Here is a 16790-nt window from a genome sequence, read left to right on the forward strand (position 1 = left end):
TTGGACCACTCAATCTTTATAATGAAATTAAAAACCATTGGTCTTAGTACTGATGTTTTACAATGGTGAAGGTCATATCTGTCTGATAGGCAAACAACTTGTTGATGTATCTGGTTCTTTTTCCTCACGTGAAAGGGTTACTTGTGGTGTTCCCCAAGGGTCTATCTTGGGACCATTATTATTTTTAATTTATGTAAATGAAATGCAGGCTGTTGTTTAAAAATAAACTTCTTCTTTATGTAGATTATTCTGCTATTCTTGTTGCAGGTAAAAAAAGGTCATCTATTGAGAAAGAACTGCCTCTCTTTGTCAGAATCTAAGGATCACAATGGAAATAAGAGATTAAGTTCTCTTTCTTTTTTTATCATTGGTATGATGTTTTGAAGATCCTTGAAGATCGTTCAGCACGACATTATTGTTGTGCTTGTGGTATTTTTAGTTTCAACTTTTTGGCTTTTTCTCTATGGGTGGTTCCAATATTCCTACTTGAATAATGTTGAATCACCCTTAGGATATGTTGCCTGCTTTTTAAATTTGTCTTTTGACGTCTTATCTGTGATACGCAGGCTTCATAACCTCTGGTCCCCTTTCGGAATTCCATTTTATTTAGTTTCGCCCATTGTTTTCTCGTTTAGGGCACACGCATTTTATTACTTGGGGACCATACGCCGCTTTTCATGGAATGGCACGGAAGTGTCACATTGAAGGTTCCATGATAACCGCCATATGAACACATCTGCGGATGTTTCTAAATTCAAAATTTTACTATTTCACGTTTAAATGTTGAATTCTGCTTAAGCCGGTGCTAGGGGGCGTGGACGGTATGCACTTTCCAGTACCGTCCATGAACAGGCTCAATCAAACCGAGCCTGCAACATTTTCAATTTTGCCATGTTGGGCTTTCTTTAGGGATTCTGTATTTATCTATTTTTTGATATGGTTCATTTCTATTGCTATTTGTTTTTATTGTTTTATCATGTATTGGATATGTTTTACAATGTTACAATGTTATTGCTGAAGTAAATCTATCTATATAAGTGCTTTGGCGCAATCTGTCCTAGTATAATAATGAAGTTTTTACTTTATTGCTTACGATTGTCCAGTGGCATATTTCAGGTGGAATATATTTTGAATTTCTTCCAAATCTCTTCTTAACACGCAACACCTCTTTATTATAATACAAAATTTAAAATACAGCATATTTACTTTGTTTGGTTATTAAAATGATTAATTCCATTTTATATTTAAATTGATCATATAAATTTTAATTATCTAAAATAATAATAATAAATAGGAATTTAAAAAAAGTATTTATGTATGTATGTGAGACTGAGTATGTGAGATATATTTTCGGTATTGCATGAAAAGAAAACATTATAAGAACTGAAAATATAAATTAAAAAAAATGTTGTTTTAAAAGGCTTTGCCAACTATATAACCGAGGGAGTAAACATAGCAGCTGCATATTCAATTAGTCCCTAACCAGTGTTTATTTGCAGTTAAACACCGTTTTTTTCTTCTTTGTCTATAATGACAAATCACGAGGAGTGTTAGAATTTTCATTATATACATGTATTTAAATTACAAATATAAGTTTTTTTTAGAATACATGATTCTAAAGGAACATGAATGCATATTATTGAATAATATCATATATTATTATTCATGATAACATCATTAGCATATTGTAATTTTTAAATCACTTTTTCTGTTATAATTTCAGCATATTGTAGATTGACTACACTAAGATTATCCCTTATATTTCAAAAGGGTATATTTATTGATTATTTTGATGATATCTTCATTTCAGTTTCAATATATATATTTCCAAGTTCAATGTTCTTTTCACATTTGTAGTTTGGTCTTTCTTCATAGGTCTAGCATCCATTGCTAGGTCAGATCTGAACTTTTGTTTAATCTTCATTAATATAGATATTTTCCTTCTTGCATCTAAGAGATTTTCTACCTATGATAAATTGGGTTTTTGCTCTAAATGATTTGAACTTTACTATAATGTCTTTTATTCATTCTTTACTAAGGGGCCCTCCATTTTGACACTTGTCAATATCATTCAGTGATATTTCAGCTCCAGTTTGCTCAGGAACAACTATGACTAAGTCAGTAGTGTGTATTTTCACCGTTCTGCACAGGAACGGTAAATTTTTCTTCAACTTTTTTTGCTTAATATCTCTGCTTCCACTAGATGTAACAACAGGCAGCAACGTAATATGTCGACATACAGATATACAAATTTGTAATCACAAATTTGATTATATAGATTTACTCTTTCTTTTATCATTTCTGCTGTTGTTTCTTAAAGTTTTACAGTTCCCATGGCGAAGTATCTTTAATCACAAATGCTATTTTCAAAATATCTTAGTCAGTTAGGCTGGTAATTAGTACAGCTGATCCCTTTGGTGATACCACGATAGGATGGGTCACTTGTGGTGGTCCAAAATTAAACATTTGATGAAAACATTGGCATAGGCATTGGTTGTATGTTGGAAGGGAGCATTCCACTGGTACCTTGTATTCTATATTGTATGCTGTCATTTTCACAACTTCCATTTAAGAGTTTGAAACAAATAAATATTTCAGTCGGGTTTGCTGTATTTTTCTCTATGCTCGATTCTTTACTACCCTCAATGTCTGTATCTTCAGTAATAATGTTGTCCTCCGGGGAGAATACTTTACTCTTGATAGAGGAACTTCCTTCTGTTCCTGTGTTTAGGTACATACGTTATTGTTTTCTTCTGTAGTTTCACTTTTTCCGTTTTCTGTTTTGGACCCATAAAATTTGTTTTAGTATTTGTTTTGTTTTATTTAAGTCAAATTGTGCACACAGATGACATATAATCTTAGATTCAATTTCGGATTTACTTGTTTATATAAATTTTCATGAACAGCTGTAACTGAATATTATTCGGTCGTTTTCGGACAGCAGAATAAATTCGGATAGTGGCCTTTTAAATAGCCACGTTTTTTTACATATTTTGTATACAATTATTTAAGTCATAAAACTTAACTACCATTTAACGTATTTAGTATTCATCCGTCCTTGCTATACACTAATTCGTGAAGACAGTAGTTCGGCTACTACATAGATTTATTTTTTTCGTTTAACAAAACAGGATTTTTTTTGGAAGTCGTTTGTCACCGGGATTTGATGACATTGTACACGAACATAAGATAAATGATGGTTGCAAACATCTATAATACCTTAATACCTTAATTACCATTTTGATCTTAAATTTAAACATTTCTGTGTTCCAGTCCAAAGTAAACTAGGAATCATTCTCCCTGTGCTGAGCATGATAAAGTGAGGTAATCTTTTTACAGAAGGAAAGCCAAATACCATAATTAGCATTTTTTCGCCCAATTGCCCTGTTACCGTAAATCTAAAAATTATTTGTAGGCTTAGTGTATTTCAGGCTTGAGAATTGGGCCATAAAAAGCGGCTCAGATTTCTCAGCAAAACACCTGTCAAGAACATTAAGGGTCAATCTCAATGTAATTTAATCTCCAAGAAACAATTGCGCATGACATAAATTATTTAAACAATGTTATTCAGCATTCTTAGATACTAGCGCAGACTTAGATACAGTGTAGCTAATGTTAAAGGTTGTAACATCCAAGAAACCCTTTAAATCCGATTTATGTAATATTTATGCTTATTTTCCATTTTAATATTGCTTTTAATGACATTGTATTACACATTTCATTACAGGAAAATATCAAATAAAGAGGAAATAAATTGTTTTACCAAGTTTTTCATATGTCATTTCTATTGTATTAAATGACTCACTAATATCATGCAATATCACTTGTTAAATAGAAATATTTCAAAAAGTTCCCTTTATCAACAAACTTATCTAGCTTATCTTAAAAAAATCGTTGACAAGTCTTTTTTTTTTATATGCGGGTTACCCCGATACAGCTTATGTTTATTTTGAACATCAAAGCCAAGGAATCCCACCTGAGTAGGCGTATCAAACAAATGAGATAAAATGTGACGGTCTCGAGAAATCAGATATTCAAGGCTGTTTGATCAAAGTCCAAAAGAATAAACTAGTAATAAGATAAGAGGAATTAAATAATATTAAAGTTGCTTGCAATTTTTGTTACAGATTTTATGGTTCTTGTTGTTATGGTTATTGGTTATTGTCCTAGACAAGAGGCAAATAAACATGAATGTTAGTAGAGCAGTAAACGGTATCGCGATAAAAACTTAATATAAGAAAATTACTGTCGTCCGGAAACATGACAGTGTTAGTTGCCTATAATTTTGAATTCCTTGCAAACACATGACAAATCAGATACTTTAACCTGCACATGTAGAAACTAATAGGGTGATATTATCATCAATATTTTTTATGCAATTGTAATAGTAAATGCATAACCGGTATAATTATCTTTATTGTAAATTTAAAATTAAATATCAGTAAATTAAAAAAAAAGAGATAAAGAAAGAAAAAAAGAACGATATAAGGCAAAGGAGGACAATTTCCCGTATGTGTTTTAAACCATGGCCTTACTTTACATCTCAAACTGCCAGTCGTTCATGTGAAAGATACGCATGCGCTTTGAATTTGTATTAGATACGCATGCGCTGGCTATAGGTGAAACGTGTTCATAGACAGTTACAAGGAGCGCCCGTCTCGGAATTCAGTCCTGGATACATATCAATTCGGAAGAGATTTAAGAAGTCAGGGTAAACAGAAAATTATTTAATATATTACTTTACTGTAAGACATTAATATTCAACTATTCATTTGTTATAATCATTCAGCATTATTTTATGTTAAAATATGTAAAAATCATCTTGTTTTGTTTGTCATTGAAACACAAGTTTGAGTTATATGACCTTGAGTATATCAAAGTGTTAACCTGTCCGTGCTCTGTCTTTGCCCTGTCCTTTTTTTGTTCGTGGTCCGCCTGGGCTCTATGCCGTTGGTTCTTGTTGCTGGGTCTTATGGGGGTTGCGTTCATTGAACGCCGCCTTTCCCTGTTGATCTTGTTTATCATATTTTAAGAAAAAGCACATATTTCAACTAAAACAAAAACATCGAATTTTAGGCTGAATGCAATTGTCTAGATCGATATTGGAAAAAAATAAGTGTCTAGCTGCCAAGATAACCTTTTTGCTTTTATATTGATTATTGCTCTATAGCTCACTTGAGTTTTTGTGATCACAATTTGTCCGGCGTCCATCTTCATCTTCTCCGTCGCAATCGTTTTTACAAACAGCTTCTCAGAAGCCACTGGGTCAAATTTATGAATTTTCTTGTTGATGTTTCTGGCATGAAGCTGTACTAAATTATTCAAACGGTTTTGAACATCTCAGTCAGAAGGGCTAAAATAGATTTTTAAAATGAAATCCTTAAAAAACATATTCCTGGAAAGTGCAAGCCTAGAGCTTAAATAGTTTGTGTCTAGCATCATCTACGGGACCTGTTCAAACAACTTTTCAAATAATAGCTCTGGGGTCAAAATTGGTTCCGCCCAAGGGGTTCATTGATTTTCCTTAAACAGTAAATATATCAAACACTTCTTCTTGAAATCTACAAACGCTGTATCTTAGACAATTAGCATGATACTTTGTCTGGTGGACAGCTACTAAAATTGTTCAAATTACAGCTCATGGGTCAAAGTTCTGCGGATCTAGATTTTCCTAATATAAATACAGTAAATAATAAAATAAAAAGATTCTTCTCTAAAACTTAAAGAGCTAAAGCTAAAGTTTTTGGTAACATTGTCAAGTAGGCCTCTACAAATTGTTCAAATCCAAGGATCACAACTGGCCCTGTCAAAGTGGAAAATAAATGTTGCCTTATATCTTAATATTAAAAACCAATAAAAAGTTCTTCTACTTAACTATATAAGTTTGAACATACATATTTGGTATGAAACATTGTCTTGTGAACCTCTACAAAATTGTTCAGATTTAAGTGATAGAAATGCATGTATCACTCTACTAAAAATTGTCCCCGCCCGGGAGTCATAAAACCAGTGACTTCCAATAGTATTCAGTGGCTCCGATAGTAACCATTGACTTTCCATAGAAACCATGAATATCCATAGCAACCTATGTCTTTCCATAACATCTATTTTCTTTCATAGCAACCAGTGTCTTTCAATAGCAACCAGAGACTTGCCATATTAGCCATTCACTTTCCAAAGCAATCATTGACTTTTTAGCAACCCAGAATATCATAGCAAGCAATGACTATCCATAGCATCTTTTTTCTTCCATAGCATTCATAGAATTATTTAGGGACCAGTGACTTTCCATAGCAACAAGTGAATTTCCATATTTACCATTTACTTTCTATAGCAATCATTGACTTACATAGCAACCTGTGATTTTCCATAGCAGCCATAAACTTCCATAACAACCTAGGTTTTCCACAGACTTTCATAACAACCAGTGACTTTCTATAGCAGTCAGTGACCGTCCATAGCAAACATCTTTTTCACTAGCAACCAATAGCCTTCAATAGCAGCTAAAGACTTCCATTGCAGGAAGTGACTTCCATCAGCAACCATTGAAAACAAATTCCTGCGATATTTGCACATTCCTGCGTTACTGGGTATACACGGTGGTGATGCATAGACCACATTTCTTTGTTTATCTAGGGGTTACCTACAGTGTTCACTTCATAAAAAATGCTATCTTTGATATAAATAGCTAATTCACCTCCTTTATGAGTTTGTTTATCTTAAGTATGATATTTATACTCAGTTTGTATCCAGGTATGTTCTTTTAAAAAGCACTCTGGTTATCTTACATAAAATATCAGTATGAGGAGTATTGTCAATAAAGTACTTTATTTCGACTTTTGTTTAACATTAAGATTACCAGACATAACTGGGCTAATTGGTTGAAACTTTATTTAAATATATTAAATTTGGTGTTTAAACCATGTAGTTAATCAACTTACGGGATCTTTAAGCATACCAGGGGTGACTAGGGGCCTATAACCCCAACCTATCATGTTGACGAAACGGGAGGCTAAAGATCTATGCACCCTCACTTCATACCCCGGGTTTCACATTTGTAACTATAAGGGTTGAGGCCAAGTTGATTAAGAGGATAATTTTTAATGTATGCATGCAGCTTATTATTGCTCGGATTTCTTTTTTATTTATAATTAAAACCTTATAGTTGTCAAAGTTGTCATTTAATCTAATTCTATAGACTTTTTGACATATTTGTTAACCTGCAGGTCTATGAATTTAAACTTTATAGACGGGGACACTGTTTGAATGGTTTGATACGAAAATGTGACTCCCTCGGTATACTCTGTACGGGTGAATTATCAATTAATAATAACCAAGACAGAGATTAATTTTTATAGCCTCCAATAGTTCCTCGGGGTGTTATTTTAGCATATTATTTGTGATTCATTTAATTTCTCATAAAATTCAACGATATTCTAAGAAGCATAAACACAAGCTGTATTAGGACTTTCTAAGATCATCTAGTGGATGTTTGCCTATTTTTTTTCTCAATACATCCGCGTGATTTATGTAATACGCATCGCATGAACTGCTATGATAAAGATACGACTATTTGTTTATTTCAAAGATACGCATGTAATTTTGTGATACATACCAGATTAACTTGAGATAGTTCTATGCCTGTATCTTGCAATAATATTTTATGATAGTTACGAATATCATCTTGTGACAGATACGCATATTATTTTGTGATTGTTTAGCACAGAGGAAGGTAGTCTAGTACTGGTGTAACTCTCCAGGAACGATGGTTAGGAAACTACCCACCTATATGACTGAAATACTGTTGGGAAAAGGCGTAAAATGAAACAAACAAACAAACAATTTTGTGATTATAGATACACATGTTTTTACGATATCTACGCTGTTTTTGTGTTGTGTTTATGCAAGATACGTATGTAATCCACTGATAAATACGCGTGCAACATGTCATAGAAACACATATAATCTAATATTGTGATAGAAACGCATGTATCACGCATTTGATAATATCAACAAATATTATTTTGATATTGCTGGGCTTATTTTGATTAGATCTCCTTAATTCATAACAAAGATTTTGATCAAGCAGGAAAGTGGCCCATTAATTTTTGTTAAGATTAAGATGTTTCTTAGCAGTAATCAATATGAAAACCTTTGCAATGAGGATGGTGTTACAGATTGTTTAGAGTTTTCTTTTTTAAAAGCCTTTCATATATCAAAGCTTGTGTTCAGTGTCAGCTAAAAATTGCTCGAAGAGGCATCTAAGGTCATTATCAGTAAAGCACGTCTTGCTTACTTGTCATGTAGTTAATTATTATTTCAGCAGTAATAAAGGTAATTGTAATGAGAAGTGATAGAAAATTATTTGTGATTCATTTAATTTCTCGTAAAATTCAACGATATTCTAAGAAGCATAAACACAAGCTGTATTAGGACTTTCTAAGATCATATAGTGGATGTTTGCCTATTTTTTTTCTCAATACATCCGCGTGATTTATGGTATACGCATCGCATGAACTGCTATGAAAAAAGATACGACTATTTGTTTATTTCAAAGATACGCATGTAATTTTGTGATACATACCAGATTAACTGGAGATAGTTCTATGCCTGTATCTTGCAATTATATTTTATGATAGTTACGAATATCATCTTGTGACAGATACGCATATTATTTTGTGATTGTTTAGCACAGAGGAAGGTAGTCTAGTACTGGTGTAAATCTCCAGGAACGATGGTTAGGAAACTACCCACCTATATGACTGAAATACTGTTGGGAAAAGGCGTAAAATGAAACAAACAAACAATTTTGTGATTATAGATACACATGTTTTTACGATATCTACGCTGTTTTTGTGTTGTTTTTATGCAAGATACGTATGTAATCCCCTGATAAATACGCGTGCATCATGTCATAGAAACACATATAATCTTATATTGTGATAGAAACGCATGTATCACGCATTTGATAATATCAACAAACATTCTTTTGATATTGCTGGGCTTATTTTGATTAGATCTCCTTAATTCATAACAAAGATTTTGATCAAGCAGGAAAGTGGCCCATTAATTTTTGTTAAGATTAAGATGTTTCTTAGCAGTAATCAATGGGAAAACCTTTGCAATAAGGATGGTGTTACAGATTGTTTAGAGTTTTCTTTTTTAAAAAGCCTTTCATATATCAAAGCTTGTGTTCAGAACTACTCAGTGTCAGCTAAAAATTGCTCGAAGAGGCATCTAAGGTCATTATCAGTAAACCTGAACAATTGCAATCGAGTTTATCAGTGTCGATGAGACTTAAAATTCAACAAAATGAATTAGCACACCTTAAAAGGTAAACAAAAGTGTCGGGTGTCGACGGAGCTTTATCAATTATATCATGCCTTTGTATAATATTAACCGATTTATCAAAATTCTTTATGCTTCAAAGGATTTGATAGCTCAGGATATCGCTATATTTGAGCTAAATACTCTATCTTCATAAAACAAGCAAAACATTTTATAGCTAGATTAATTATTTTTGTATTTGTAGGACTAGATATGGCAGAGTCTGCTGATATTGAGATGGATATTGGACATAAAGTTTTAATTAAAAAGTTTATTGTAATAAAGAAATACATGCATCCTGATCCTATCATTGATTGTGATACAGGTGGTAAATTACTCACCGCTACAGACAGACGAAATATGAAGGTAAAATATAACCTTAAAGAAGTTTGATACAAAGTGCAATTTATTTTATAATTCTTTGGCTTTGGGTCATAGTGTTGACTCGGATATTTTGCATTTGATAGCATGTATATAATATGAATATATTTATTTTTAGGTCAATCTGTATAACTTTGTAATCAGATCATCACTACACGTATTTTTTGCCGTCTTCTGTCGTTTGTTAAAGTGTATGTAGTTATCTAATTCATTTGTTCGTTAATCATGACGTCGTCTTTCATTTATGACATGCTTAAATCGTCCAGACCATTTTGAAGTAAGATAAGTCTTGTCTAGTTTTATAAAGACAGTTGAAACCAAGACCAAATTGTAACTTTTTAAAACGTTTTGAAATAAGTATGGTAAACATTGTTTGACATAATACATGATATATATAAATAGTGAAAAATACTATGTTGCAGAACATGGATATAAGAGAGAAAAAAGATAAAATTCTGCGGAATGTTAAATCCAAAGGTGCTAAAGGTTACAGGGATTTTGAAGAGTGTCTAAGAAAGACTGGTCAAACTTTACTGTTAAAGCTGATGACCTGTGCAAAGAATGGGCAAGACACTAAGAAGATAGAGGATCAGCTTGAGAAAATGCCATTGCTAAATCCAGAGTATATTCAATATAAAAGAAGTAAGTTTACTCTTATCACAGTGCTTAGGATTGAGATTGAAATGGCATGTTATATTTAATTATTTTCCTCGTAAATCACAATTTGTCGTTAACTTCAAGGCATTTAAACACCTCCCCACTTGGACCAAACGTAAAAGTTCATTGAGACAAGTACGATATTAAGCGTGTAACATGATTTAAAAAGAGTTGTAAGAGGAGTAGCGCGCTCCCATTTCTCAGTGCTGGACAAAAAAAAGCCCTGCACATATTTCTGTAAAAAATATTGTCTCAGAGACCTTGGTAATTTAATCTATTTGATCTTAAATATGCGTGACACGTAGACCTCATGATAGTACGTTATATTCAAATACTATGTCTAATATTATCTCCAAAAATTATACTCCCCAGAGCTTGAATTGATTGAATGAGCATCATCTTGTCCTCCTTCACAACATTAGAGATAAATTTTATTCATTGATATAAAGTGCAAACATTCTTGGGTCACTTTATTTTATTTTTACAGAAAAATGGTATAAGTTTTCTGGTGCTGAGCCACCAAAATGGACTCTGCCCTACAATCGATATATGTCTATAGTCTTATAAATACATGTATAGTTCACAAATATAACATCCTCTCCCTGAAAACAAATGTTGAACAAAGCGGAGATTTTCTGCATGTAACATTTCTATATTTATAATCATACTTGAGAGTCAACAATATCTCTATTCTCTTGGAGATAATAAATTTTAAAGAATTTATACAGGGAAAACATTGAAGTCTTTTCGTGTTGAACTGCCAGTTGACCCTGTGGAATGTTTCACTTAGTTTAAAAAATACATTTTACATTACTACACACCTCTTTAAATCGATTCCTGTGGAACAGCAATGCCTTAAAGTGTAGTTTTGTTTTCTCATTGTGGTCTTCCATAAACGTTATATGAACAATGACCCTTAATTCATCTGGCCACGCCCTGGTAACATCATGTAATCCTATATAGAAATCACATTTATGCCTTCTTAATGTTTACTTATTATTCCACGAGCTTAGATATTTAGCATGTGACATCTTCAAAAATATAAATATCCATGTTTTTAGGCTACAAAATTTACATATGTTCCTGCCCTTATACGGAAAAAATATCGTATACATAGAACACAATTGGAATCATTTAATTTATATACTAAATATGGACTTATAAAGGAATACATAAGACTTAGACGGTGCTAGGGGGCGTGAGGGATGTTGCACTTATTCATTATCCCTCATGTACAGACTCAATCAAACCGAGTCTGCAATTCTTATGTTATTTTGTTGTGATCAATGCTTCCGAGGGATCACTTTGTTTCCAGAATTTTTTACATTGCCTTATGGTTAAGGTCCTCGACTTAAAATCACTACATCCTCACTGCTGCGGGATCAAATCTCTTCAAAGAATTTTGATTTTTTTAAGTGAGCGAGCTATCGAACTAGCTTAAAGAAAGGTCGCTTGTTCTAGTCAATTGTCTAGGTATTCCTTAATTAATGTATGGGCTTCCTAAATAGGTCATGCTTGCGGTCGCCATATATGACCTTTAAAGTGTTGGAAATTTTTTTTTCAAATACAACAAAGTCAATCTGAGAAAAATCACTGTACATAGAGCTGAAATGTATTGCATGTATATTTAGCATTGCATGGAATATATCTAAAACGGTATATTCTTTGAATATACGATATGGAATTTTTATTCAAGGCATCCAAATTTTGGGAGGAGTTAGATTTCACAAACTTCATTATGAAGTTTTATGTTTATACACTATATAACATAGTGTTAATGAAAACGTATTAAAGAAAGAAATATATGAAACTTCAATTTTAGACATAGAGTACTTTTTTTCTGTATGCAAAAGACAAAAAATAAGTATAAAGTATTTTACAAATCATATTTTTAAAAGTATTCATGTTTTAAGGAAATTGTACTTTTTATAATAGGTGCTATTCATCTATGAAACTTCAAATTTATACCTTCTACAGTTTGTCCCAATCAAAACATGAAGTAGACAATAACTCCAAAATTATGCAAAATAATAAAAGCAAAAAACTTCCATGATTCCCGAAAATCCCCTACCAGACATTCATTTCGAGAAAATCTATTTATTTTTCAAAACAATATAATTTTATTTGGTTTTCATAACTGACCGGGTGACTTTTTGAATTTCATATAAAATTACGAAAGAAGTGTTAATGTAGTAGAAGAAAATATTCAATCTAAATTATAATAAATATGTATATGTTAAACTATCTTTTGACAAAAGTTATGGTTCTCATTTATTACTAAATTTATAACTTATTTCTAATGTTCTGTTTTCATTATTTAGAATGGCTGAAAAAGCTGATCGATCATTATCGAAAAACCCTGCTGCAAGTCTCAGCAACACCTTTACATCCAAGAGGTGAAAAATGTAGCTTCCATGAGATTTATATTCGACCAAAAATAACAAAGGAAATAAAAGGAGTAAAGGGGGAGACAGAGGAGGTGGAGGTTAAAACAATGTCAGAAATCTTCACAAAGAATGGAGTTCCCCAAAAATCTGTATATGTTCTAGGAGATGCAGGGTCAGGAAAAACTAGCTTTTGCAAATATCTGGTTAACTGTTGGTGCGTGGCACACAGTCCGGAAAATGAAGCAAACAATGAAACTGAAGATGATTATGAGAAACATGGCGATTCGAAAGAAAAGCAAGGGGATGAAAATGATGACCTTGGAAAGGATACACTTAGGAGTGGCATTGAGGAATCTGGAGCGACGGCGGCAATGAAGAAATTAAAAATGACAACTGGCCTTCAAATGATGGATTTCAAAAGTTGTTACAGAAATGTATCTGAACACGAACTCGAATTTGATGGTGTTAATGAGATGGAAAATTTTGATTTCTTGTTTTACGTTGCCCTCAGGCAGAATCAAAACATTCACTGTATAGATGAAATGCTTAAAAAACGATATCAAACGAATTTTCTAAGTACACTTCTGGACGACGAATCCAGTAGAGTTATAATCTTGCTTGACGGCTTAGATGAATGGCCTTCTGAAAATATCCCCGAACATAGTTTAATGAGAGAGTACACAATAATCACTACATCACGACCATGGAAAGTTCACACTTTGAGCGAGGTGCACATTGACCATTCACTGAATCTGAGAGGTTTTGATTTGAAATCTGAAAAAGCAATGGTATATAGGACAATCTCAAAACTGAATGATATTAGACATGATACTAAAGACAGTAGAAATTGTTTGAAAATATTGAACGAAAAGTCTTTGGTAAGTTTTAAACAGGTTCCAATTATGCTTCAACAGCTCATATGCCTTTGGTTTGATGGTAAACTTGATAACACGACAAGTTGTGCTATCTACACGGGAATGTTAGAACTTATCTTTGCATGGAATGACATGAAAATTGCGGGAAAAGATGCTGAAAGAACGAAGGGTTCTCCGAAAATTGAACTCCCAAAGTATCTAGCTGATAAAAATAATTGTAAATTTAATAGCGATTTTATTTATGATGTGTCAAAGTTGGCTTTTGAAACACTGTTCAATTGTCCAAAGGACAAGTCCTTGACATTTGACATGTCTGTATTTGATCAACAAGAAATATCATATGATGTGCGAGAAAGATGTACGAAACTTGGAATACTGACAGAAAATGAATGTCCAAATGGCACTGTATCAGAACCTCCAGCCATAATGTTTTCTTTCATTCACAAATCAATCCAAGAATTTCTTGCGGCAATTAATATTGCTATCAATTTCAAAATAGAAATAGGTTCATCCAGTTGCACACACGATGTTGAATTGCAAATATTTTGCATGCAGTTTGTTGATAAAGTTTTACAGAAATGTTCAACAGTAAATGACATTTTACAGCAGTCAAATGTTATTTCTTTGCTTTCTGGTCTAGAACCTCAATTAGCAACAACAATTTCAAAGTATATACGTAGTATTGTGTCAGAAGATCCACGTTTTCATGCATATAAGAAAACAATCGATTTAACTATTACAGGCTTTTTTGAAAGACCTCCAAAGTGTGTAACTGATATTCAAAAGCTAATCTTTGATTCAATGGAAGAATGTAATGCATGTCTTAGAGCAGAATGTCCTGTTTTTTATTTAGAAGATTTGGTCATTTCCCCGTGCGATCAGTTTTGTGATTGTGATTTTGTTTTCTCAAGTATTGATCAGCAACACATTGATCTTCCCTCTGTGAATTCTATTTATGTAAATACCATTGAAAGTAGTAAACTTGAAAGTAGTAAACTTATATGGTATTTACCACATTTTCAGCATCTTGAAAAGATTCATGTTAGTTTTGCATATTCATCAACGGGGTTATCAAGTAAACAACACGTTATGGATGCTAGTATGTCTGTTGTCAATACAATTAGGGCAAATATTTCAACATTAAAATCACTGTCTCTGGAAGGGAATCCAAAAAATAAAATATTGTACCCGATGTATACAGTAGTTGTAGGCAACCTTCATAATATGACCAATCTTGTAGCAATAAAAATGACTAATATAACAATAAGTCATGATAATACTACCAAACTCTGTTCTTTTCTTCAGAGAAACAATCATCTTCAACAAATATGTCTTCATATAGTTAATTGTGAGTGTAGAAACCAACATGATTTAGAATTATCAAAGCACCAACATCTTCAGTGCCTCTTTTTGACTGGTAATGTTAGTGTTACAGATGCTGATGGTACCGCACTTGAATTACTTAGATTTGAGATTTTGAAAAATAGTGCCTTTGAGAAAATATTTGATTTTATCAGAAAATCTCACAGATTGAAAGAACTTTATCTTTCGTCAGATTCTTTACATTATTGTAGATCATATCATACAAACATAACAACGAACCTTATCTCAGCATTACAAATGTTACACAATCTCAGTAAGCTTGAGTTACATGATTGTAGGTTAACTGGCAATATAATAAAGTTACCCTTAGCGATGGAATGTTTGAAGCAGATTGATCTTAAAGGTGTCTGTATGAGCTTAACAACATGGAAACAGTTTGTCGATAACCTTCCTTGTATTCCTCATACTGTATATGTGAGTATATTAAGCTGCTGTATAACAGGAGATGGTGAGGAATTTAATTATGATTGTTTAACATTAGTGTCATCAGGATTTAGAGGACAAAAACGAAGTGATGCCATACAATATGTCAAAGATCGGGAACATTTATTTTACGTTTATTACAATGTTCTTAATTTTTCATTTGCAACAAAGAGGGTGCAGACAAGTACTTAATATGTTATATGTTATGTCGATGAAAAACGATTTTGACAAAAATCTTATGTATTTCGATAAGGACACGATGTTTATTTACGTTTTATTTCCTAGACAATATTTGGAGAGGAAGGATGTTCACATTTAATTGCCCGTGTCTATATTTCCGTCCTGTTGACAAGATGTTATCGTTGTCGTGCTTCCGTTTGTTGAGTTTCTTTGCTGTATAACTTTAAAATAACTTTAACTGTTATAGTCGCGTCATTTTTTAAAACTAGTTCTTATAATGTGCCCTTACGCACATGGATATTATGCTACTTTTTATAGCGAGGGAGTGAGTTATACCACCTGATTAAACGAAAACAACAAGCTGTTTCAGATTTGTTGCGCGTTTTCCCAACAGTAAAACTCTAAAAAAAATAAACTTTCTTAGAATATTCGGAACGGGAACCTTCAAATATTATAATTGTGAGCCAATGTTATTTGTGATTTTCAGTGACATGCCCCCTCACGAGTTTAAGCAAGCATTGTTATAATGTTTCGCGAGTAGCTCTAAAATATTACACTCTCTAAGAATAGGTGTAAGCATGTGTACAGATGAACATGCCAATTTGACACACTTTTAATGAAGATCAACAAATTTAATTTCTTTGATTTAGCAAAACAACCATTTTTATAATGTGATTCGTATTATTAAAAAAGAATACATGCTATCGCCAAAGAACTTTTTAAGAATTATTATGCATCTTGATATTTTGTCACATGTTAAATGGAAATAAGCAGTGTTGTGGCCGCCGATTTTTGAAAAACAAGAAGTATAGTCATAAATCCCAATTGTATGATTTTATACGTAGAGGTTTTAGCCTTTTTTCTTTTTCTTTTTTGTTTTATGTTGAATGTCATATGCTGTAAAATGAGATAAGGGAGAGATACAGTGCCCTTTGATGTATCGAGAAGGATGTAAACACATGTAATAAAGTAAAATGATTTACTTTTATATAATGTCAAGATGAAAAAAATATAAGAAAAATAATCATTTGAAAGGATAGATTAAGGATAAATTGGTAATCAAAATTTGAAAAGTTTATTTGAATACAATATATTATAGAAATTGCATGTACTGTTTCTGAGGATTTCTTTCTATAGTTTATTTATGATGCCTGTTTTCTTTTTTGTTTCGTTTATA

The 16790-nt window shown here is 32.4% G+C and overlaps 1 protein-coding gene across 1 annotated transcript; it reads left to right on the plus strand.

Moving 5' to 3' along the window:
- The first annotated feature begins 4624 nt into the window (after window positions 1-4624).
- LOC132746071 (uncharacterized) lies at window positions 4625-16163 on the plus strand. Its single transcript, XM_060735140.1, has 4 exons — window positions 4625-4711; window positions 9533-9693; window positions 10131-10350; window positions 12687-16163. Exons 2-4 carry the CDS (start codon window positions 9541-9543, stop codon window positions 15623-15625), a joined length of 3312 nt encoding a protein of 1103 aa, XP_060591123.1. The 5' UTR covers window positions 4625-4711; window positions 9533-9540; the 3' UTR covers window positions 15626-16163.
- Window positions 16164-16790: the final 627 nt, after the last annotated feature.

This window comes from Ruditapes philippinarum, unplaced genomic scaffold (genome assembly GCF_026571515.1).
Source record: "Ruditapes philippinarum isolate M1 unplaced genomic scaffold, ASM2657151v2 ctg911_1_1_1_1, whole genome shotgun sequence".
NCBI lineage: Eukaryota > Metazoa > Mollusca > Bivalvia > Venerida > Veneridae > Ruditapes > Ruditapes philippinarum.